The 25,359-nt window shown below is 34.2% G+C and overlaps 3 protein-coding genes across 5 annotated transcripts; 1 reads left to right on the top strand and 2 right to left on the bottom strand.

Annotated features, from left to right (window-relative positions):
* Window positions 1-1,453: 1,453 nt before the first annotated feature.
* Aps (diphosphoinositol polyphosphate phosphohydrolase 1 Aps) lies at window positions 1,454-3,476 on the bottom strand. The gene is made up of 4 exons (XM_070653781.1): window positions 3,317-3,476; window positions 3,149-3,190; window positions 2,810-2,968; window positions 1,454-2,722 (listed from the first exon to the last, which is right to left on the bottom strand). The coding sequence occupies exons 1-4, from the start codon at window positions 3,371-3,373 to the stop codon at window positions 2,528-2,530; spliced, it is 453 nt and encodes a 150-aa protein (XP_070509882.1). The 5' UTR covers window positions 3,374-3,476; the 3' UTR covers window positions 1,454-2,527.
* On the top strand, window positions 2,151-5,335 carry LOC139100979 (zinc finger protein 888-like). Of its 3 annotated transcripts, none has more exons than XM_070653778.1 (3): window positions 2,151-3,039; window positions 3,589-4,324; window positions 4,383-5,335. In XM_070653778.1, exons 2-3 carry the CDS (start codon window positions 3,600-3,602, stop codon window positions 5,254-5,256), a joined length of 1,599 nt encoding a protein of 532 aa, XP_070509879.1. In that variant the 5' UTR covers window positions 2,151-3,039; window positions 3,589-3,599; the 3' UTR covers window positions 5,257-5,335. The 3 variants fall into 3 exon arrangements, with proteins under 3 accessions (XP_070509879.1, XP_070509880.1, XP_070509878.1); XM_070653779.1 differs by lacking the exon at window positions 2,151-3,039 and adding an exon at window positions 3,383-3,501; XM_070653777.1 differs by lacking the exon at window positions 2,151-3,039 and having other exon boundaries at window positions 3,545-4,324.
* Window positions 5,331-24,107, bottom strand: LOC139100977 (dynein beta chain, ciliary-like). The gene is made up of 17 exons (XM_070653771.1): window positions 24,064-24,107; window positions 23,801-23,971; window positions 23,186-23,356; window positions 22,806-22,894; window positions 21,862-22,198; window positions 20,560-21,807; window positions 18,626-20,464; window positions 18,108-18,557; window positions 14,331-15,745; window positions 14,035-14,266; window positions 13,452-13,644; window positions 12,683-13,313; window positions 12,318-12,493; window positions 7,508-12,252; window positions 7,162-7,452; window positions 6,863-6,980; window positions 5,331-6,805 (listed from the first exon to the last, which is right to left on the bottom strand). The coding sequence occupies exons 1-17, from the start codon at window positions 24,079-24,081 to the stop codon at window positions 5,331-5,333; spliced, it is 13,599 nt and encodes a 4,532-aa protein (XP_070509872.1). The 5' UTR covers window positions 24,082-24,107.
* Between the last annotated feature and the right edge of the window lie 1,252 nt (window positions 24,108-25,359).

The raw sequence follows: 25,359 nt of genomic DNA, 5'->3' as shown, positions 1-25,359 counted from the left end.
TATGTAGCATGAAATAATTTATTAGTATGATTTTTACGTTTGTTAGATGCTATAACGAAAAATTGGAGACCGATAAAAGGATGAAAAAAAAAAATCAAGCGCTACGCATAACACATTTTTAATTTCTCTAATCATTGCAATTTTCATTCAAAAATTGTGAAATGTATTTAAAGAATATTATAGCAAATTGTAATTTTAAAGATTTCAATAAAAATGAGTATAAAAGTGACAGAAATAAACAAAAAACTACCGTCTTTCCGTTGTTTACTTATTCTATTTATATATTTCTTTATTTTATCAGCTACTCATCACGTCGAGATGATGATACAGTGAATGATTATTACTATCAAAACTATAACTTATCTACATTGTTACAAGTGGCGCTTCCATCACAATAAGTAAATAAATAAATCATCGTAGATGGATTATAATGTTACACACACGTAGGGTGCTCCTCGATAAGTAAGTTAATGAGAGGAAACAAACAAATCGTGTATTTGTTTAGACTAGCACTGACTGAGAGATTAATGACGTCTTTAAAAAAAATATGAACATTTTAGACAAAAGATTAGTGTTGATCATAAAACGCTAGGATTTTGGGGCTTTTCGCAAATTAGAATTTAGGATTAAGCTTAATTGTTGTGGATTAAAAACTATTTTACTTACTTGATAGATGCGGGGCATGTAGGGGGTAGCTGTTGGTGTGATGATCTGTTCTTAAATAGCATAAATCGGTGAACTGTTTATTCATCCAGCTCCAAGCCGGCTTGACTCTCGTTAAACAGAATCTAACATCAAGTAAGAGTCACGCCGGTTAGGTGCTTGATATTTGATCGATTAACGGATTTGTGCTATTCGGGGTCTTGAGGTTATGTTTGAAAACTTGCAAAGTTCTGTTTGAATTTGTGAATTTAAAAATGTTGATGACTTTCCACTAATTTGTGTATTTACTATACATTAAAAATTATTTTACTTACTTGATAGTTGATTTACATGTAGGGGGTAGAATTTGGTGTGTTGATCTGTTCCCAAATAGCGCAAAACGGTCAATTATTCAAAAATCCAACTTCAAACCGGCGAAACTCTGTCCAAACCGAATCTGACATCAAGTCAGTCACATCAGTTTGGTGTCGGATTCTGGATCAGTTACCCGATATGTACTTATCGGGACTGTGATCCTGTCTTGAGGTTATGTTTGAAAACTTTGCAAACTTTTGTTCACATTTTTTAATTGACAATGTTGATGACTTTCCACTAATTTGTGATTGACGTGAAAAACTCAAGATTTTGATAAAAATGAATTTATTTAGTTCAAGTAGAGACATTACGTGAATTTTTAGGTCGTTTAATTTCCGTACCAGTCAGACATTCGTCCAAACTGTGATAAAAGTTTATGAAACTCACTAGAAAAAATGCAAAATGATAAGACGACAGCAATTAAAAAGCCATAAAGTTGTTCAGCTTCTTCTTTTTCCTTATATTCGTTTTTATTGTTTTTGTTTTTCTTCATTGTTGCTTTGGAAAACATCAGAAAATCATGATTTTTTTGCTTGCTTATATCCATTATTATATTAAAGTAGTTTCCTTCGCAAAGTACATTTTTTTTGTTGTTGTAAATTAGGTAATTATATTATTAATATATGTATTATAATCGTTATTTGTAAGTAAATTGCAATGTATGACAAAAAAACAAATAATCATAAGATAATAATAAAGTGTGTAAAAATTTTTAAAAAAATTATCAATTCTTTTTTTTTATTAATCGCCACTATCAGTAGTCGCTAAATCTTGTTTTTTCCAAGAGAAGCTTATGATTTAAAGCATTTTTTATTTATATTTTCTTCCAAAAAAAATTAAAAACCTTAAATAAATTGATTTCGTATATAAAACTTTTCGAGTCTCAAAAAGTGTGAAACATTTATATCTTGTCAATTCATTTGAAAATAAACGGATATATAAAATAAACAGAAAAAAAAAGGTTGACTTACTTAGAGTCTCACAATTTTTTTTATTATTTTTCGCGATAAACTTCTCTTTTTTTTCATTCATATTTCGTTTCTCATTTTTCATCCATTACGTCATCTTAAAAATTTACTAAATATTTTTTATTTTTTTTCTTTTTCTAGCTTTTTTTTGTCTCACATCTTCATAAAATGTAAAGGAATAGTAATAGACTGCTTGCTTATGATTTGTAATTAGTTTTTTTTTTTTCATTTTTTTTTCTTTTCTTCTTCATTTCGATTTTAAACCCTCTCGGGGTTTACAAGGATAGCGTTGGGACAGAAGAAGATGTTGATGATTGTTTAGTTTAATTAAATTATTATTATTCACTTGTATCAATTATGACGATAAAGTGATGAATAATAATCAGATATTAATTATAGTAACATATTTTTTTGTTGTTGTAAATTAAAAGGTGTTAGGTATTTTTTCGATGAGATTAAAAAAGTCAAAAAGGACATATCGTAATAAAAAATATGTGTGTGTGTGTTTTACAATATTATAAATGTGAACGATCAAGGACATTTCACGTTGTAATTGAGTTTTTGAGTGCATTTATATAATGTTTTTGTAATGGCTTATGAAGAGCTAATTTTTCGAGAGCTTCCTCTATTGAAAACCACTGTCTCTTTCGTCCTATAGTCTTTGAGTCATCCCATTCTTCAAGCTCCTGTGTTACAATTAAAACAAACACTTCCGTACGATGTTTGTGCTCTTCGTTCTAGAAAACATAAAACAGAGAAAAAAAAATTTCAAATTAATTAAATATTTTTTGGTAAACTAAAATATTTATCTAATGATTACGAACTTCAAATACACCAAGGCATCTTCCTAGTCGTCCAATCACACCAGCTTCTTCGAGAACTTCCCTAACAGCCGTTTCAGCTCCCGTTTGTTCATTTTCCTCAACACCACCACCGGGAATTATCCATCGTTCAGGATATTTACTTGACGACACAAGTAATACCTAAACAAGCACATTTACAAGATAATTGGAATGTTTAACAAGTGAAATCTTTGTTATTTTTTGATATAGCGGTAAAAAAAAAATAAAAGTTTCAAGTATCTAAGACTTTAAAGTGAAAATCATATTTTTTTGGCATAAAGACAATATCATCAATAACGTATAAATAACACATCTACATACCTCTGATTCATCGTCACTTCTGACACAGATGCATGCTGCACGCTAAGAGAATTATTAATTCATTAGAAATAATCAGAAAAATTTACTAAAAACTTTTTCGGATCTTTTTTCTTTTTGGGCCTTTTTTTCTCAGTTCCAAAAGAGATTTTCACTATTATTAATACATACTTTGCGGTATCCATCCTTGTCGAATATTCTGCTGTTGCTCGATTTCTCCTTTACCATATTAATTATCTTAATAATCACTATAAACTAACTTTAATGATCAGAATATCCAAAATTAAAGAATTGTATTTTTTTTACTTTAAAAGTGCGGCAAAACTTTCAACTAAAATTTCAAATTTCTAATGACCGTTAGGAAAAGTTTCTCATTATTTTTAAATTTGTAAACAAGTTTACAAAAATTTTTAATAAACTTAATATTTTGTTTGTTTATATAGTGTTTAAGGAAATGTCTTGGGACGAAAAGGAACTAGACTTTGAGGATCTCTATTCTGAAATTGAGCAACGATGTTCCAGTGATGTATTAAGAGTTTTTAAGAACAATTCTGGAATTTGTCTATACAAACTTTTTAGTGACGATGAATTTAATGATGTTATTATGATTTTTAAGATAATAATCAACAAAGAGATGGATTTGAAAGTCATAAATGATGAATATGAATACAAGGATTTCGACAAACTAACTTCCTGGATCCAATTAAATGAGTTAATTGAAAAATACCTGCAAAATGATGAATCTCAAATAGTATTCGAGGAATACGATGAAATTATAGAAGAATCCAACCCAGACATTGATTCTTTCGATACAGAAGAAGTAATAGAAACAGTAGCAATAATTGAAACAGAAGAAACTATCGAAGATGACTCAAATATAGATGAAATCCAGTCAGAACCAGAAAATCCATTTCAATGCTCAAATTGCCATATAATATTTAAGAATACACTGGGTCTTCGACATCATTCTCAAAGCTGTAATATTAAGAAGTCTATAGTTCAAAAATGTACAATCTGTGATCAAAATTTCTCATCAAACTTGCAGCTTAGATTGCATATGAAAAGTCATGAAGAACAGAAGCGGCTCAAGTGTCCATATTGCAGTAAAACAGTTGTCAATAATGGAAGCTTACAGAGGCATATAAAAGCAATTCATCTGAAGCAACGACCACATAAATGGTAAGGGTATTTACTTAATTTTACTCATTTGGAAGTTAATGCAGTTATTTCTTTATAGCTCATTATGTGGGAAGGCTTTTGCGACATCAACAATGAGAAATGCACACGAAAGAACGCATGAGAGGAATTCGGAAGTACAGAAATTCTTGAGCAGAGATGCCAATGGATCCGTATGCTATCGATGTCCAAATTGTAATGACGTATTCGACACATCAGATCATCTTAAGAATCATATCGAGAAGAACTGCTACAGACCACGAAAGAAGCGAGCATACAAGTATCCATGCAGATATTGTCTTAAACAATTCGTCACTAAAATACAGGCAGCTAAGCATTATTCAGATGAGCATGATGAGATAATAAGTAATCCACAAAAGTTCTGTTTTGAATGCAATGTCGAAGTTGAGGATTATGTTAATCACATCAGATTCCATACATGTCAATTTAAATGTAATTATTGCGGGACAAAATTCCTAACTGAGGAAACATGTCGACAGCATGAGATCTCAAAACATTCCGTACCTGAAGATCGTCCATTCCATTGCAGTTTTGATGCCTGCAATGCATCATTTAAGACTGAACATCATTTAAAGTCGCACATAAATTCAATCCACGATCATAATGAAAGACTATTTCGATGTGAAATATGTAATAGCAAATTTGCTACTAAGTCACTACTTACTGCACATATCCGAACGCATGATAAAGACAGTGCCATATTTTCGTGTAAAATCTGCGGAAAGTCATTTAAAAAATTAGCTACGCTTAAGAATCATTCAGTTGCACTGCATCAAACGGATGAAATTTATGAATGTGGAATTGACGAATGTCAGGTACGATACAAGTTCCTTCAAGATCTCAAAATTCATCGTCAAAATGCTCATGGACAGAATTTGAATATTCAGAAATATTTCCATGACGGTGATGAATAGACTCGATTTCTATTTTAACACTGACAATTTTACGTGTAATTTTATTACGACTGAATAAATAAATGTAACAAAGCTTAAACTTGCAGCAGTAATGCGACACCTCCTAAAGTCCATTTTGATGCCTTTTCCTTTGATTTTAAGTTAAATGTCCATACGTACGTTGGACCGCGTTGTCGAGTCTTATAAAGTGGACATTCGTAAACATTCTTCGTATCCTGTTTATCCTGCGTAACTGCTCTCACGAAAATAACTGGCATTTGTGGAAAGAGTTCCTTTAATCGAGCAGATACAACTGAATTCGCTGTTGTATCCCATCGAGCACCTTCCATAAATAAGCTATTGATGTAAGCACCTTCACGCGGCGGGGAACTAAAGTCATCCTTTTGTTTCTTCGTGACATCACAATTAAGGCACATTTTATCGAGTGGCCATTCATTCTTACGTGCTGTTTGCTGCATAATGGCTGTAAGGAACGATTGAGGATTGAAAAATCCAGCTAACCAAATCGATGATGGAAGGACGAAATCTGTTGACCAATTTTCCAGTTCCTTTCCACGCATCATCAAGTCTACAATCCATGACTGCAATCCTAATAAGCTTGGATATGCTCGTTTCGCCCAACTGTCAGGAACTTTATCGAAAAATACTGATGTCATTAAGGTTTCCATGTCCGGTGAAATTGTAAGCTCTCCCTTCAAACCAGACCTTAGTTCCCTTAATGAGCTCTTTATTTCGGTAATCAGGATGTTCATGCGTTCGCATTCTTGGAAAGCAACAAGCACAAATGGTGAACGATCTTCAGTTCTTGCATATAAATCAGTCATCATAAATACTTCCGGGAGTTTCTCAATCAAGTCATCGACCATTCCTCTTATTGTATCTTCACGTGACTGCTGAATTCCACTTCCACCAGATGATGCTCCGGAATCTCTTGGCTGTAGTTCAAAAATGGTTTTGAAAAGATTCTCAGCAACTGTTGTAAGGAAACCAATTTCAGCATTTGGATGTAGACCGTATAAAGCAGGTGATTCAGGTGGCATATTTTCATCAATGTATTTATGATATCCAACATAGTCGAGATTTGGTGGGGCTGAAAATCCAGCACATAAGCTTATATCACCGTCAATTAAATCTTGTGTCAAAACTTCCTCTAAATATGTTCGACATAGTCGACGATCCCAATCATCTGTGATATGACCACCGTACATAATTTCAGCAAAAAGGTATCTCAAGTCTTCCCAAGGTACTTTTGAGTTTGCCTCCAAATAATTCCAAAGGACATAAACACTGATCGTCAAGTCACCGACATTAAATGGATAATTTCTATTCCATCCTTGTGGACCAAACTTGCGTCGTTCAGCCACAACAGCATGGAAGTAGCACAACGAGAATAAAACAGCTTTGAATTCGGATTCCTTTGAACACATTTCGAGTGTTTCCTGACTGAAATTATCCAAAGCTTTATGCATGTTAGCTCTCATTCCAGTTGGCGGTTCGTTAGTGATTTTAATGGCCGATTCTAAGATTCCTTGCGGTATGATGTGATACTCTATGGATGACATTCAAATATTAGTATTAATACTAGATTCCAAGATTTACTACAAACCTGCAAGCTCAGCTGGTTCTGCGCTCATAAAAAGTCGATAATTTTTATGAGAATTTTCTGCAGCTGCTTCCATTTTCTTCTCAAGACTTGAAAGCCATTTAGCGACTAAGTGAATGTTCTGTAAGAAATGATGCAGAGTTAGTGAATTTTGCCAGTTACACGAGGGACACAATGGGGCGAAGATTGTAAAGCATAAAGGTGCCGTCATGGCTTCACCACGTCTAACCGTCAATACGGCAACCTACTGGTGCACTAGCGAACACTGTGCACTGTTCGAATAATACATAACATCCACATACCTGCAGTATAACCCAATGACCCTCCTTTGCTGCAATGTCGATGGCATCTTCAGCAACTCTCTCCTGACCTTGACCGAGCGATACATTATGGAAATTTCCTCGGTCGGATGCAAATTTAATACTATTTCCAACTTTCTCAACATCTTTCAACGGATCAACACCGGGTGATAATATGAAGAATATTGGAATGACATTGCTACTTTCTTCGTATGACTTTGCAAATTCAATAGTTCGTGACTCGACATATTTTGAGCCTAATTTCTCCCTTATGAATTCTCTCATGGCATAACTCTGGAAATAAATTGAAATTAATTCTATTTCCATATGTATGTTAAGTCAAGCTTACCATTCTATCAGGTCTTATACATCTCATAATACATAACCTCTGCAACGCAGACTTTTGCTTCCATTCACCAGGAAATTTGGCATTCTCAGGAGCTTCTGCATCAATAAACTTCCTCCAACGATTTGGCGATCCCTCAATGTCTTTATCAAGACTTGCAAACTCATTCATGTTACTCAATGTCATAATGCCACCCCATGACACATTTGTAAGGAATTCAACAGGTGACTGAATGTTAGGCTGATATGGAAAACGTAAAAGGAAGTCTAATTCAGCTGGTACAATCTCCTTTGACTGTATTAAAATTTGAATAATCATTTGTGACAGGAATGTCAATTTGTCACGTTCAAAAAGTCCTCGTGAGGTGTACATGAAGACGGAATATGAAATTGAGTCAATCAAATTGTGTACACGAGTGGTAATTTCTTCACTTGGTGGTGTTTTCATGATTGCATCCTTGAAGACGACAGTAAATGCTTTCAATGAAAATTGATAAATTGGATTGATCTTATAAAGGTCATTAAGGATAAAGTAGAGGATTGACGCTCTTTCAGCTGCCGGTCTGTAACTTTCACGAGTGCTGTCAATCACAGCTGTTGTTGTCTTTGTTAATTTACGTTTAGTTTCTATTTCTGCTGATGTCTTCTTCGTCTTTTCCAAGTTGTAAACTAATGATGGATCTTCAAGGACATTTTCACCTGCTGAACTTAAACGACTTAATAAGTCATCCTCCAATTGCTTCAGTAAGATTTTATAGGAATTCTCTTCCTGCGTTAATGTTGCCTTTTGCTCTTCCAAGTCAGGTCGCTCAGCTTTCACAACTTCAGCCAACAATTGCTCTTCCAGACCATCTCTTGTGACTGTAAAGTTTATCAACGTAGTCTGTGCTTGAATTTCGGGCTTGTAATGCGGATTTGCAAGTTTCGTTTGCAAAATCAAACGGAAGTCTTTATTGTAATCAATTTCGCGATCACCAATCTTGATGCATGTTCCTTTTTTAATCAAAACACGTCCCAGAAGTGGATCCAGTACAGCATCAATTGTTTCTTCAATATTTTCAATCAATAAGGTATCTCCATTCGTTATGGCTCTTTCAATATTGTCTAGATATCCTTTGTGACTTAAACGTAGCACCTTCAATTTATCTCCATATCTTTGTTTTATCCATTTTATTGCTTGTAATTGTGGATCGATCATTAAAGGCCAACGATCAGAATTAGTTAATATTGTGGCATTTTCAGTTGACATTCTATCAGCTGGAAGTCCTTCATTATTCCATTCGGCAATCTTTGCATCGTCGCAAATCAATGCAAGTGGATCATTAAACTCAGAAAATGCAATGTCAGGCTTAATCCTCTTAAATGTTGGTATCCATTGGGAGTGAAGTAGCTCAAGTCGATATCGTCGTGTAAAGCATCCAACATAGGATATAAAGCACGAAAGGATTAAAATATCACCAGGAAGTGTCACAAGCTTAGCTTGGAAAGATCCAATCAAGTCACGCCATCGAACTTTTTCAGCCTGCAGACCATTAACAAGACGATAAGCTAAATCAATCTGATTTGCTGTTTTATCAGCTTCATCTTGGCATTTCTTCTTCTCAGCTTCAGCCTCATCTTGTTTGGCTTTAATCACCATCAATGCTCGTTCCAATTCATTTACACGTTCTTCTAACTCGTCGACTTCAGCTTGAGCTTCGGCAAGTGCCTTTTCTGATTCACGTACAGCTCGAATTTTAGGCTCAACAATTAAATAAACTGAGTTATATCCAACAATACCAATGACCCATTTCGCTAAACCAGCTGCAGCAAGTGATTTTGACTTGATTTTCTCACCGTCAAATTCTGGATCGTCCATGTAAATGTTGACTTCTTTAATAACTTCTGGAGGGATGTTGTCCTTATCGAAATTTATTAAACTATTCAAGAATTCATCAACTTTTGACATCATCATTTTGGATTGCTTCCAACTTCGATCTTTTGGAATCTTACCCTTTGAATACAGAACCAACACAGCCGCACAAACCTTAACTACAATGTCTGGTGGCGATCCGAAAGATTTCAATTCAGTTAGATTATTCTTGTTGAGAGTATTCAATGCATCTGCTGCCTTATCGAGTTCTGGTTTAGCTTTTCTGAGTTCTTCTTCGTTTGCTCGCTTTTCTATCGTAATTTGTTCCTTCATGATGTTAACACTTCTCTGCTTATCAGTTGCATTACTCTTGCTTGATTGAACTCGTTCACTTTCAGCATTAACAGCTTCAATAAGCTCATCAGCTGCTTCATTTTTGATATTTAGTTCAACTTCCTGTACTGCTAAATCTTTCTTCAGTTCTTCAGCTTGTTCAGCACATTGATCTAGTTTGATCAATCCATTCTTTAATCTCGACATTCGATCTTTATATTCAAAGTTCTTTTGGACCAGCAGCTTCTCAAATAAGGAAATAAGTTCCAAAAATGATTTTGGTGTTGTGTAGTTGTAGCGCTTTTCATTCTGCCTGTACACTTGAGACATCTCATTGACACTTTTGTGAACATGAGCCATAAATACTGATACAGAATCGAGTATGCCTGCTGGAAGAACTGATATTTCGGATAAGAATCGTTTAGATACAGATTCAAGTGCATTTTGTGGCCATTCATGGAACCAATCAATTGAACTGCAATTTACGATTGCTGGGAATTTTCTAGCACGAATTCGAAGGGTTGATCCAACAGGTGAGAAGCACAAGACAGTCTTTAACTTTTGACGTACTTTATCGATGAAATATCTCCAACAATTCTCTTTTGTGTCGATAATTCCCAACTGCTTTAGTTCATTTCTAACTCCATTGCAAATATTGTCAACCTCATCATCTGGAAACAGCTCTGCTATCTCACCGGAAGCAAGCATGTCATTAATCAAGACTAAATATGATTCTTCTGCGACTTGTGAATCAGTCATTAAATGCAAACAAGGAACATTCTTAATAGCAGCTTTAAGATAAAGTGCTGCCAAATCTGCTTTCATATCAACTAATGCGTAGCCTTTCCTCAATTGAATCTGGAAGACTTCAAGGTTTGAAATGAATGCAGCTAATCTAGCGGCCAATTGCTTTCCAGAACCACCAACACCAATAAGTAAAGCATTTCCTCGTGGACTCTCTAAAATTCTACTAATTCTACAAATGTGAGCCATAGCATCCTCAAAGAACACTAAATTCATCGATCCAACAAGCTCGTTGTAATTCTCTTGAGCATCTTCAAGCAAGCGATTCAATTTTGGCCATTCCTTAATTCGCATATATTTAGACTCTTGTAAGCCTTCCGCAAAATGACAATAAATCATTGGCTTTACAAATATCATATTATCATCGACACCTTCAAAGTTCTTCTTGACAACATCGCCAATAATCTTTTGAAATGCTTCAATGTCTGACTGATCAACAAGTTTATCGCAATAAACACGACTAGCTTCATGAGTCCACAGCTGAATCATTTGTGTTGTATCGCTGCATGTATCACCAGTACTAAACAACATTCCTTGAAATATATTCGCTAAATCACGTAAATTAAAGATGTAGTGAAACTTAATTGCTGTCGGCATGAATACTTGTGACATACGAAAATGAAGATTTAATGCCGCATTAATAAGTGATTCACATACACGCGAAATATTTGGCTGGAATTTATTTGATGGATTTGCTATATGTTGTGTTAGAATTTGGTAATAAATGTTATACATTTGATCGTTGTGTGGATAATTGACGGAGAAAACACAAAAATGTCGTTGTAGGCGAGGATTTATTGTAAAGCTGCCACTTGTTGGATTCATGCTTGATACAAATTGAATATTTTTGATTTCTTTGAGTGTTAATTTACTACGATCGTACCAATGACCGTAATCGAAGAACTGACGGATCAGTGTGTGAGCTTGAACAGTTCCATAATTGTCAACCATTGGCATATTCATGTCATCAATGAAATAAATCATTGTTTTATTTCCAGGCGGTCCATAATTTCGTCCAGCTTTCTTTTCAAGTGGCTTCTCAATGATTTTCTGGAGCATTTCACTTGTCGTATAGAAATTAAATGGAACATTTTGAATAGCAAAATTATCGGACATACTTTGCAATTTATCAGACACAATAACACTTTTGCCTGTTCCACTTCCACCAACTAACATCACTGGATGTCTCTTGTCAATCAACATGTCCATAAAGTATCGAAGTCTTGTTGTATCTGCTGTTGGTACTAATGTTGATTGCAATGGTATATCCGGGTCCATTTCGTATTTTCCGACCAAGTCGGACCATGGACAAAACTCTTTGGTTTTGGAATCGATGTAATAACTAAATACAGTTCCAGCTGGTGGAAATTTGACGTCCTTAAATTCTCCCGTCCACATTTTAGAAAATTCATTTCGCCAATCAAGCAATTGATCCTGGAAGCATGCCGATCCGAAGCCCCAAATTGATGCAAAACAAAAGTATTGCTCATATAGATCTCTTGACGATTCTGGTGGAATATTTTGAGGAGTTAGAAGACAGTCAAGTAAAAAGCAAGTCATTTGAATCATGGCTATTTCCGTTACTGGTGTAATTTTCTTAAATCTTTGATGATTTTCTAGAAGAATCGGGAAGTATTTAGAGAACAGCATTTCCAAGTGCTTTCGTTCTTGTGGATCAGTTCGTTGGTTGGTCCACGACGTGACAAATGGTGACCAGCCAAGATCCTGTGGATTGATGTATAGGATTCCAGCACGAGAGACTGTAGAGAACAAATGAAGGGAGAATGAGTTAAAGACTTGAATGAGTCATGTTGCTATACATTACCTGTGGCTGGAGTTGCTGTTTTCAAGTTAGAGATCTCAAAGAGAAGTCTCATTTCCTTTGTTAAAGCTATTCGCTCGTTACTGGCCAATGTTAAAACTTTGTTATCATCCATAACAGTATTCAATGATTCAATCCACATAGGATCAATGTCGCCATCAAGTACAATCCATTTAGGTCTGAAAAATATGAAATTTTGTAAGATACGACAATTTATGCCAGAATTGTCCAAACTGTTATGTGTCACAGTACACCTTGATGGTAAGCCATGACTGAACTCACTCATGACATGCGGTTCATTGACAAGTGTTCCGCGGCACACAGTTTGAACAAAATTGCCCTATACAACTATGAAATCAATATCTTACCCCGGATTAGAAATATTTGCCTGCTCTCGCATAATATTTGAGAAAAGTCCATCCCTCCATTCTCGAGTTGAAGGATTAATAACACCAAAAAGTTCATCATTAGTCACAGCTTTTGGATTCAAGTCATTAAATAATGGACGACGTTTCTGATTCATATAAGTTTTGAACAGTGTTTTCCATACTTGACTCTTTCCAGTTCCAGCATTTCCAACGATAAATACAGAATGTCGGACGGCAAACAACTCATCTAATTGCACAACTTTAAGGATAAATCCATCAGAATCTCCATATTGAAGACCCAAATCATCAACAGATTTTCGTATAACAGCTTCAAATTCAGGATTTGCCTTTCTCGGGACATCAAGTGCAGGGAATAGATCTCCAATCAGACCCAAAAATATCTCCATATCAGCAGTGACAATTTTCGGTACATTAAAGTCACGAAGTGCACGCATCAACACTTGATCTTCTGGCCATTGACGATCAGCTCTTTTCAAACCTCCAGCAACCACGAGTACGGACTTAATTGCACGCAATCCCCAATCGTAATGGTCCTGTTTTGATAGGAGTTCTCGACATAAGGTGTAAAGTGTGATGAATTTTCTGGCAAGTAAGCGAGCTTCTTGGAAGCCTGAATAAAGAGGATGGGTTTGGAATTAGAAAAGATATGATACAGTTTAACCCGAGCGACACAAATGATGGAGGCTCAGCTATAGAGCTGTCTCCGTTTGGCTTCCATTTGTGTCACTCTGGTAAATAATCAGCATACCTTCAGCAACCAACATAATTTCGCAAATCAATTCAAAATCAGGAACAACCATAGCGCAAGGTCTGAACAATGCTTTCAAATTCTCAGGAAGTTCAGCACGTCCAGCATAACCAGGATTCATGGTGATAAACAGACCGATTGTTGGAACTAAAGTGATGGTTTCGCCCATAAAATTAAATGTCTTCTTCTTGGTCTTTGCCTGCATAAAAAGGTAGACGTTTTATTACTTTCTGTACAACTTATAGACGCACGTGCAGCTTGCGTTCTATAAACTAATAAAACTATATAGTCTACATCATCTATTGTAAGCAGTTTTATGCCAATTAGTTTTGTTAAGCCTTTTTAAAAGCTTAGGTTCCGATTTACCTTCTGACAATCTAATGTAACAAACTTTTTCGTATCACCCTTAATGGATTATATTTTATAAGGAAAATTCAAAAATTGGGGGGAAATGAAATTTTGCTTCAACATCAAGTATTACACACAGAATAGTCAAGAGATCAAATTTAGACTGAATATTATCAGTTCCTCATTAAATTCAACCTTTTGTGACATTTTATCATTGTTTTAAAGGAGTTCTTACCTTCATGGCATCTTGGATGGTCTTGACTTGTACAGCAATTACAGATAATACTTCAACTGATATTCTGTTGAACTCATCAAAGCATCCCCATGCGCCAGTTTGTGCCAAACCTTTGTAGATGTTTCCACATGACTTATAATCCATTTGTTCAGAACAGTTGAAGACGTAGACCATAATTCCAAGTGCTCGACCTAAATCCTTGGTTGTTTCTGTCTTTCCTGTTCCGGCAGGGCTGTTGGCAATGAGTAATTCTAATTAATACTGTCTAAAACATTGAGATTAAGACTGCAACTTACCCAGCTGGTGCACCACCCATAATCAAATGCAAACTCTGAGTCAATGTAATATAACATCGATCTGTGAGTGGAGTAATGACCAATCTTGGTGTATTTCCAAGATACTCATAATCATATCTAAACTGTGCATCACAAATGTTAGCAAAACAATCATCAAACTCTTTATCCCATCGATGTCTCAATTGACTTTGCCATTGAAATGCATTTGAGCTGTCAACCTTCTGTAGAATCATTTTAGCCACAACATCACGTGAATGGACATCAATTGTACAAATTGTCATGATTTTTTGACGATCACCAGCTATTAAATCTCCTAAAAGAAGCTCAATAAGTGAATTAAGTTGACTAATTTGCTTCTTTTGATAGTCTCGCATTGAATTTTCATAGCCTTCTTCCAATTTTGTAAATGCAATGTTTACTTCCGTTGTCCACCAAATTTGTGTCGTACACAATGCAGTCTGTGCTGGCCAATCAAATACCCAAACCTCTCGTGACTTTTCCTCGTAAGCAATGACTGAAGATCGGAATAGGATGTGTAGAGTTTTTCGCATCATGTCAGTCAGTCGATTCAGCCAAATTTCAACCTTTCCACTGCAATCACATGGCTCATAAAATGGAACAATTTCGTCATTCTCTTTTGAAAACATTTTTTCAGCAATTTTAGTTCCTTTTTTGAAGATCAACTTAGCGATTGAATCATATAACTTTGTGAGATGCTTAGCAACTCTTTCAGGAACGTTTCCGTTTGATAAAATGTCTAACAAGTCGGCACTTGATACAAAATAAAATCGTGGATATGCCAAACGTTTTGTCTCTAGATAGTCGTTGAGTGCCTTTTCGCAGAGCACTAATTGTCTGAGTAAAGCATCCAATTTGTCAAAAAGACCAGGCTTATTTGTAGCATCGACTACAGTCAGATTCTCCATCATATTATTCAGCAGGGATTTAAAGGTTCTGTCGACATCCTCAAATCGTTTTGCCTCTTGTGGCAATTGACTTCTAATGTCTTCAGATCCAATGAAAATGCTCTCTAAGTACATCCATTTCCTTTGTACTTCCAACCAACTTGATATGACTTGATCCGCATTTGACAGCAATGTTTGCCATTTTGTCACTTCTGTCAGGAAATATCCAACAAATTTTGATGACAGCATGTTTTGTAATTGCACTTGATTCTCTTCTAAACTCTCAAGTGTCTCCTCTCGAACTCTAATGACTTTAATTTTGGTTCTTTCATGAATGTCCACTGAGAATTTCATCGACTTCCAGGTGGAATTGATCTCATTCAAATTCTTCTCCATTGCCATCTCTTTGACTGATTTGTCAACAATATTTTTGACTTCTTCCTCAAAACGATGCAGTTGAAGATCCAGCAATTGAGCTAATGTTGTTTTGTCAGTCATTTCGAATCGAACCTTAATATTAAGGAAGAAAAATCATTAAAATTTGCATTTTCAAACATTTTAAGACACATAGTAAACTGTGGCAGATTCCCACGACCTAAATCTGCCACAGTTCAATTAAAAAAACAAACCTAAAAGTGATCGAATTTAAATGCTATAGGTGAGAAGAATTACATACACTTATTAGGAAATAATTCGTTCTTTATATGCCAATTGATGTAAAAATTAAAAATCATAATTTACACACAGAAATTAAAATAGAAAAGAAATTGTGTTTAGAATTGTATAAGAAGCCTCACCTCACTATTCTATAATCGTTAAAAATTGTATACACATTGCATTTATTAATTATTTACATAGCAAATGAAATTAAAAAAGGAGGGAAAAGAAAATTAAATTAATTTCATCCAAAAAATGTTCATCTTTTTGAGGATATAAAGCATAGTTTTGTTTTTCGAAAGAAAATCAACCAAATTTCTATCAGGAATTGTTTTGTTATTTTGATGATTTTGATGCTGGAATATTGGATGACTTTTCAGAGACTATATGATCTAGCTGAATAATTCATGTCACAAACACTAACTTAAGGAGCAGTAAACAACATCAACAACATCCTTGTTGTAACGTTTAATTGAGATTTGAAATTCATTTATTCTACATAGTTGAAACCCCTTTTTCATACAAAGTTTAGTTTGTTTTTAAACTTCGATGAATAAACAATAGGGTAATCAATGTATTTTTGGAGGTATTTTGTTTTTGGAGGTATTTTGCCTTCAATTTTTATTTTGGAAATATTTTCAATTTTAGCTCGTTATTTGTTCTGGAAAACACATAAAAATCATCTTATAGATGGCAAAATATGTTTAGGAGAACAATAAACCCTATTCGGCATTTCTTTAATTAAGTTTTTTAATTTTTTGTTACAACAGCCATTTTTTCTTAGAATGAAAGAAATTTTGATCAATTTTTATCGATTATTTTCGTCCTTAAATACTCATTTTTCTTCATTATGAGTAACCAAAAAAGATATTTTCTATCTATTTTTGTGTTTTCATGAAGATTTCAACAGTATTTACTGCTTAATATACGAGAAAACAGCATTCAAAAAAATGACGTGTTGAATGTATTTTTGGAGGTAAAAAAATTTGTTTTTGGAGGTAAAAAAATTTGTTTTTGGAGGTATTTTTAACGGAATTTTTTTGAATTTTGTCGAAGAAAATGGTTTTGTTTTGAGAAATATTTTTGGCTATTTAAGATAAATTAATTAATTATTGTAAATGTTTGGTTACTTAGAGTGATCTGCTTGTAAAAATTTACTTGATTATATAAGGAATCAAGCAAGAGGACGAGATGTTAATGAAGTGCAATCAAAAATTTCGCAAAAAATCAGGACTTGAATATTTTTATTGATTTCATCAAATTAGGATAGATAACATAGTCACAAATGAGAATCAATGATATAAAGGCACACAATAAAGGTAATATGATGCAAGTTAAACTATCTAAATTACGGATTTATCATTTTATCTTCAATTTTTCTTGAAAATAGTTTTTTGTCTTAGATGATCGATAAGATAAAAAACGAATTAGAATTAGTCTAATAATGAAATATTTACTGCTCATATCTATATTGGCATGCTATATTGGATTTTTATATTATTTTTAGCAAAAATATTTATAACGGTCATTTTTTGAATTGCCTCCAAAAACAAATATTTTTACCTCCAAAAACAAATTTGATACCTCCAAAAACAAAAACGAAAAAACTCTAGATAAAATCGTTAATTATGCTAAAATGGATGAAAATAACAAAGAGTTGTGCTTGGAATATGATTTCTACAATAGCATTTTATATTTTAGTACATAAACCTCTTTCATTCATGCAGTAATTACGAAAATATCAGCACACAAAGTTTTCAAAGGGTTAAATACCTCCAAAAATACATTGATTACCCTATTTTGAATTTATAAATTCGTAAAGAAGTCGCTTTGATTAAACTACATTTATACAATTAAATATAGATCAATATCTTCATAATGAAAACACAACTAATCTCTGAAAACCATCCATAAACCAGCACTTTAAAGATAGTTCATTAAGTTTTTTGGCTACTAATTCACAAACCGGATATCCTTGGAGCTTGTAAAGCTGTACAGTAATCATTTAATGAAAATGAGAATCAATCAAAGGTTTTTTTGATATGTTAAACATTCTCTACGAATCCAAAAAGATGCAAAATGTTGAAGTTACTCAAAATTTTGCATCAATCGGATGATACTTTACGGTAAATGGACTTTGATATGATATGATTCATGATAAATGAGATGATCGCATTAGCTTAATCCAAAAATATTGATAAACTTTAAAACATACCTTGGTAGAATACATCAGGTCAACCCAATGACGCTCGCGAATTGCTGGATTTTGTAACTCAATAATAGCTCTCAATGATGTCAACAAGTTCTTGATCATAGCCTCAGTTTCAATATAAGGCTTCAAAGTTTTTGTCTCTTTTTCAAATCCTCTCATTTCCTTTGAGAATCTCTTGCACTCATTCTCCATATCCTCAACATTAATCTTCTTCCACGGTGTTATTTTCCAGTCATCAATACATGATGAAACAGCAAGCATAAAGTCCCAAATATTTTTGACTTGTCTTGCTAGTTTTCGGCATTGCAATACTTTTGACTCATCGGGAAGTGTCAATTGGAAATGAATAGCTGATTCTTTAAGAGTATTTAGTTGCTGCTCCATCTCTGTTAAGTCAGTATTGACGACGTCACAGAGCTCATAGATATCTCGATCGCATGGGACATTAAAGAACTGTGTAGTAAAAAATGAGGAATTTTTTGTGAGTTTGAGGATTAAAGGATTAAAAGTACAATACATACCGGCAGTCGCATGAACTTCTCATGATACAATTTCGTTCGAAGATCAAACATCAAAATGCGTTTCTTGATCAAGTCAACTTGATAAGATCGAACAGCACCAATACTCTGTTTGACTAAGACACCAAGCTTCTTCAATGTTATCCACTTCTCTGGCAATTCAGCAAATTGATCATTAATACGATCGTCGAATTTGACATCATATGTCTTCAGCAGATCCACAACTTTCTTGAGTGGTTCAAACATTTCATCAGTTTTTCTTTCTCGTTCATTGATCAGACTTAATGTCTTAAGGATCTTCAAAAGAAGTTCATAATCTTCATTTGTTGGTTCCTGTTCCAATAATGCTGAACTTTCTCTGATGAAATCTTCAAGCTCAATCAAATCATCAATGACTTTATTTCGGAGATATTCTTTGAATAAGTAACTCCATTTAGAGACAGAATTCAATAGACTGTACTTGAGTCCCTTCAAATTGACACGAAGCCATGAATTTACATTAAATAAATCATCAATCTTTTCAATTTCATTGTACAATTGATCGTAAAATTCAATTATATCTTTAAAGTCATTGAGTTGTGGTGCTTGTTCCTTAATTTCTAAATTTCCATTTTCAATTTCCTCTTGTTCCTGTTTAGTCAAATGTCTACCGTACTTGAGGAATTCACTTAAATGTTTTTTCTTATCAATCAGCCACAGGAAGCTATACTTGTCAAATTCAGTCAAAAAGTTTTGTGCATCTTTGATGCCATCGCGTGCCATTTGCATGATATCCATTTGTATATTATCAATTGCCTCAAACTCAGCGTTCTGGAATACCTTACGATTAAATCGTTCAAGATAGTACTCAAAAGTCGCGACTCTATCTAATTCAGGTGGTTGTGCAATCATCGGAATCATATCTGTCATATTGAAAACGTTTGCAATCATTGTGGTTATAATATACAGGAATCCCTTTATATTCTTTAAATTGCTATCCATGGCAGGAAAATAACATAATATCGGTTCCTGAAGCTCAAGTTTAACTTCAAAAAGTGGTGCATCAATTTTTTCCATTCGATTTTCCATTTCAATTTTCATGTACGATAAACTAACATGCAATGCATTTTGGATTTCCTTTAAAATCAATATGTCTAGATGTTCTTCGTAAGCACGATAAAGTCTTAATTGGTCTTCGGTTTTCACAATTTCATCGTTGTCGAATGAAAGCGTTGATGATGTGACGGTGACTGGTTTTAAGGTTATCATTGACGATGTGCTTGCTTGTGCTGCTTTATCAAGTTCTGCGACATTGATTTCACTCGGACGGTCAGTCGCTGATGCTCTTTCCAAGTCAAGATTCTTGAGTGTCTCAAATGACTCCAAAAATGATCTTTTGATTCCGCTTACTCGTTTCTTAGTTGCTGGCTTCTTTAATGGAAGGTTGAAGAACAGTCTGAAGTTCTCGTCAACAATCTCATCAATCAATTGTTTAGTGCTCATCACATCATGTTGACGTTGTTTTATAAAATCATCAAACTTATCAGGATACATTAATTCATGTGAATCACTATCTTGCCGCACATACATAGGACGATCGCCCCAAGTTTTCAGGCTCTTTATAATTTTATCGACATTTCCTTTCGCTTTCAGCACACGCTCGTTCAAGTTCTGAAGATCACCATGCAAGTCCATTATATAAACTTCCTCATAATCACTCCATTTTGCTGTTTCAAGTGCTATCAACAATTTGTTATTGATCAATTCAAATTCCTTTTTTATGATGTCAAATTCACATGGAACCACTTTCAATTTTACTTCATTATACCAATCCACAATTCTTGACAACATCACGCGAGCTCGCTATATATAGGATGATATAAATACGTATGTATTTACGAAAAAAATATAAGTAATGGTAAATAGCAACAATGTGTTGAATGAATGGAATTACTTACCCATAATGAATCAGTATTTTCATGAAGTTCTATTGCTATATCGGGAATGTCAATTTTTCCTAGAGCTTTTAACATTCGGATTTCCTTTAGTGCTGTTACAAGAGCAATATCAAAGTTCACTTTAAGAAGTCCATCGGATTCAAAAACGAGTAAAAACTTTTCCATATTTACACTTATATCAATTGGAATTTGCTGTTTCCATTCATTGTAGACTTTAATTTCAAGGTTATCAAGCAACCCACACACAATATCCAAGTTATTGTTCAATTCAGACATTTCAAATATGCTCTTTATTTCGATATATGGCAGTTCTTCCATCGGTCTTGTTATTCTTCTTTTCAATCGTTTTATCCATGTCAATGTACCGGCAACAGGTGGAAATCCTTTATCGACTTGTAATTTATTTATTCCGTGCTTTTCAATCACTTCCAATCCATTGTCGAATATTTCCTTTACCAAGTCAAGATCGTCTAAATAGTAAGTGACAAATCTATTCAATTTCTCTTTAACTTCATTGAAAATTAGCGGACGAAGAAGAAGAGTTCCACAAACTTGAATGAATTTTATGAAAGCTTCCAATGTGTGACATTCCTCAAACTCCTGGACAAGCACTGATGACAATTTTCTTTCCAGAACTTCCGATTCTCTCTCAAATTGCCTCCGTTCAATTTCAAATTCCTTTGAAGATGGCTCAAGTGGATCAAATTGAATTTGAGTCCATTTGACATAAACACTTTTAAAGTCACTGTTAATCTCTTGTATTGTTCGGCTTAGTCCACGACCTCTGAGGCCACCCAGTTCAAGTTTCTCAATTTTATAGAACTCATTTGCTGTCTCGAAGATTGCCTGGATCTTGTAAAGTCGTCTCAAATATTTGTCAAATCTTTCGAATATATCCTTCGGCATGAATGTCCACATTGGTGTTATTTTCTCGGGAAGTGCGTATGATGGAAGTTTTTCTCGATACAAGATGAAGCATGCCTTATGCTCTTCCAAAATGGCAATGACTTTATTGAGAACAGCTAATGACTCGTCAGGTTCGCCTTGGAATATTGATCCAGGATCGAGGAATTTTGAGGAACATTCGATCATCATGTTGTTGATCATTTTGAAAAGGACAATCATTCGATTATTTGATCCATAATATTTTGAATGAGCCCAGATGAGACATACAACGTGATATAAAGGTTCGAGTTTATCGGTATTTTCAATAAATTCCTCACGTTCAAAACGTTCGAAGTGCGGTTCCTGTAGATAAAATTAATGTCAACAAAATCACAGCATTAACAACAGTAACCTTACCAATGGCTTCAGCCACAAAGTCACATCATCAGCCTCATGAAGAGCCGTCACAACATCCTTAAATGTCGTAAAAAACGATGCAGTATAAACAGAATTAATCATCTCTAAAATATTTCCAATCGATTTCACACGCGGGTCTGTCAATTGGTCATAAATATTTGATATATTACTGCGTCGTTTATTCCAAAATTTTATTTCTTCCATAGGTGTTGGATTTAAATATCTATTAAATAGATTTGCTGACGAATCTTTAAGTATCTTGTCGATTTGTGCATGCCATTTTATGACAATTCCTTCCAATGAATTCTTCACTTTTATGTCAATTACGTCTATGTTGCTGTATATAAATAGGAATAAAATTATAATCGTTAATAGAGTTAGGTGAGTATGCAGGGGTAGGAATAGGGGTAGGGGTTGTATTTGGGGTGGTCTGATTTGAATTTTGAATGAAGTTGACTCGATTCTAGTCGATCTTTTCTTACAGCATCTGGATTGACTTCGAGCTGTGCAGAGAACTATGCTAAATTCTTTTAATATGGTTGGTATTGTGGGAATCCTTGTTATATCGACAGCTCTCCATATAATGATTAAAAGCTCGGTTTTTTGTGGGAATCGAAACCACGCGCTCACAAGAGAATGAAACACATATACGGTCTGCTGTCTAACTATTCGACCACAAAGGTCTTACTAACACACAGACAGATTACCCTTTATATCGCCCGATACCCAAAATTCCCTCAATTCAGACACGACAGTCAGTCAAACTAACAGCCAATATGAAGACTTAGCAATCCCATCCCAATGGAACATATTATGAAAAATACTACAAAACCATGAACATCACGTGAAGCACCTATTTTTATATCCCCATACATATTAATCGACATTTAAATTAGCACCATAAAATCAAAGTTTTTATTATCCTCTCAAATATATATACATACCCAATGCTAACTTCATGTTCCAATTCAAAAATTCTTTCAATAGCAATTGGCATGGGTAGAACTGTTTGATTACTTATGCTGCCTTTCACCTAGATAAGATAGGAATATATAAATGAATAAGTTATGTTAAATATTTTTGTTAATTATTCAGCATAATGAAAAGTGTTTATAATCCTCAATGAGCATTCATTGATGGCATGTAGAAGCATTGCATTTTTTTTTACATACCGGAGCAAATGTTCTTGAAGAAAGTAAAATAATTATTGATCCAACACTTTCAATCGTATTTCACTTAAACGGTAATTTGACGTGCATACACACTAAATTTTACTTTATGCTAGATCATGCTATAATTTTCATTCACGCTTTATTGTGCTTACCTCAGCGATTATGTTGCGTAATTCCTGAACATGCGAGTCAACATCTTTCTTAATGATCTCGGGCCATCCTACAGTATTTGTTGGATTGCTGAGGATTGGATAGACGATGTCATCTAATATCGCTGATAGGTCATTGATGGGTGATGGTGATGTGTCGCCGTAAATCAATGACTGTGGAGGAATTTGTGGTTTTTTGAAAAAATTTTGAGTTTAACGTTCAGTTGAGATTCGAATACTATTAATTGTACATAGTTTGAAACCCCTTTTTGAACAAAAGTTCAGAGTGTTTTTGAACTTCGAAGAATAAACATCATTGTATACAAATAAAATCCGTAAAGAGTTCTTAATTACATTTACACGAATCCAAATGAATAGCTTGAAGCTTTAGATATCAAAATCTGCATAGATCTCCTGGCTTTTCACCAGATTCTTCAAAATTTAGGTTTAAAAAAGGCGAATTTTCCCACAAATAACTCTATCGGACCAAAATACGTCATAACTAGTATAGAGCAAGTTAATATCCAGTTTATGACTAGTTCTAACGTAGTTTTGTCCACTCAGGCAAGCTTTTGATCGCAAAAATCCATATGAAATCTCAAAATCAATCTCACTCACCTCTCGCATATTCTCTGGTGTCAATACAACTGGTCCTTTTCTCACAAAATAGCAAATTTTACTCTTTGAATTGCCTGGAAAGTTGACAAACGGCATAAGATTGCCAGACGGTGCAATCGTAAAACACATTCGCTCTCGTTTTGGATCATTGAGCCAATCGAACACAATATTCTAATACATTAAAATATAAATAAACATTAAAAAAGTTGTACTTAGTGATATCCACGGGAACCGACATTAGAAACAAAATAATTATTATTTACCCTGTCGTCGGATGTCATCAATTTTTGCCATTTGTCTCCTTTTAATCGAAATGTCTTTTGTAGATAAATGTTAAGAAACTCCAATCGAGGATCATCTTTGTTTCTATCCTCCATTGTAGCACTTGAACATGTAAAAAATATAATCTATGCAGTTCCTTGTTTTTCAATCAGGATATAAAAACTTTTTTCGTGTTCACAGTTACGAGAATAAAACTCAACTGAAAAATAATTGAGCGGAAAAAAGTGCCTACTGAGTTTTGAATGAAAATTCATAGGGAAACACTCAATATGCGTTTGTTATTTAAATAAAAACAGAGAGAACTAAACGATTGATTCAACAATGTTACTACGGAGATGCTCACTCAGCGTATATGCTCTATACAGGATAATAGAGAGGTATTAAGCGAAAATTAATTTGTGTAAAGTGTCGGTGAAAGTGTTGTTTTCACACAACATAAAAATTCTTTTATTGTATTTATTCATGAAAAATGGGTCGAATTCCGATGTCATGATGCCGTCTGTTCATCTTTGCATCCAGGATTACTGCGATGAAGCGGAGCCGTTGTAAACATAGTGTACTGTTCGCGTAGATTTGTTCACATCACGGTGGTGTTTCGGACAGTTTCGTATTGAATATCAAGAGATCAATGTTGAATGACATCCATCAACAGATGAGGTAACCCTTCATGTCCAAAACCTTCAATAGACCCGAACAACTCATCGTCTTTGCTGAGGTACCGATATGTTGCCGCATTAACGGTAAGACGTGAAGTTGCCTTATGCACTTCGTGACGGCTAATTCTGACCCATTTTCATTTCGAAAACGAGACTTGTCCGATTGTGTCGCTCAGGATACATCCTGCAAAGGTCACTAAATCTTCAAATCTTCATGAATTGCAATTGTTTACTTTTTATAGCACTTGCATCTCTTTCTATCTTTAATTATTAAGCTTCAAAACTGAACAATAATCAAAAAGATTTTATTTTAATTATCACCTGTTGATATCTCATTCTGCTGCTATAAATAATCATAATTATTTTTGTGCAATTTGTTTGTGCATGATTTAATTAATATGTCAGTTAAACGTTTTCATAAACACTTTATTTAATTGGCACTACTTGATAATTTTATGCTCAATGTATCATCAAATTGCACATTTAATTATTTGCTACACTAATTTTCTATCGTGTGGATACGGTTAAGCTGTAAAGTGAACATGCAACAAAAGAAACTTAGCAACGGTCAAAAAAAATTTGAATTCAAAAATGTGGGCATTTTTTTGGGGATTTTTCAAC

The sequence above is a fragment of the Chironomus tepperi genome, unplaced genomic scaffold (assembly GCF_022539635.2).
Source record: "Chironomus tepperi strain 1889 unplaced genomic scaffold, CSIRO-AGI_Ctep_v1 contig_73, whole genome shotgun sequence".
NCBI classification, from domain to species: Eukaryota; Metazoa; Arthropoda; class Insecta; order Diptera; family Chironomidae; genus Chironomus; species Chironomus tepperi.
The sequence above is the reverse complement of the archived record's forward strand: the minus strand, read 5'-3'. Positions and strand labels throughout refer to the sequence as shown.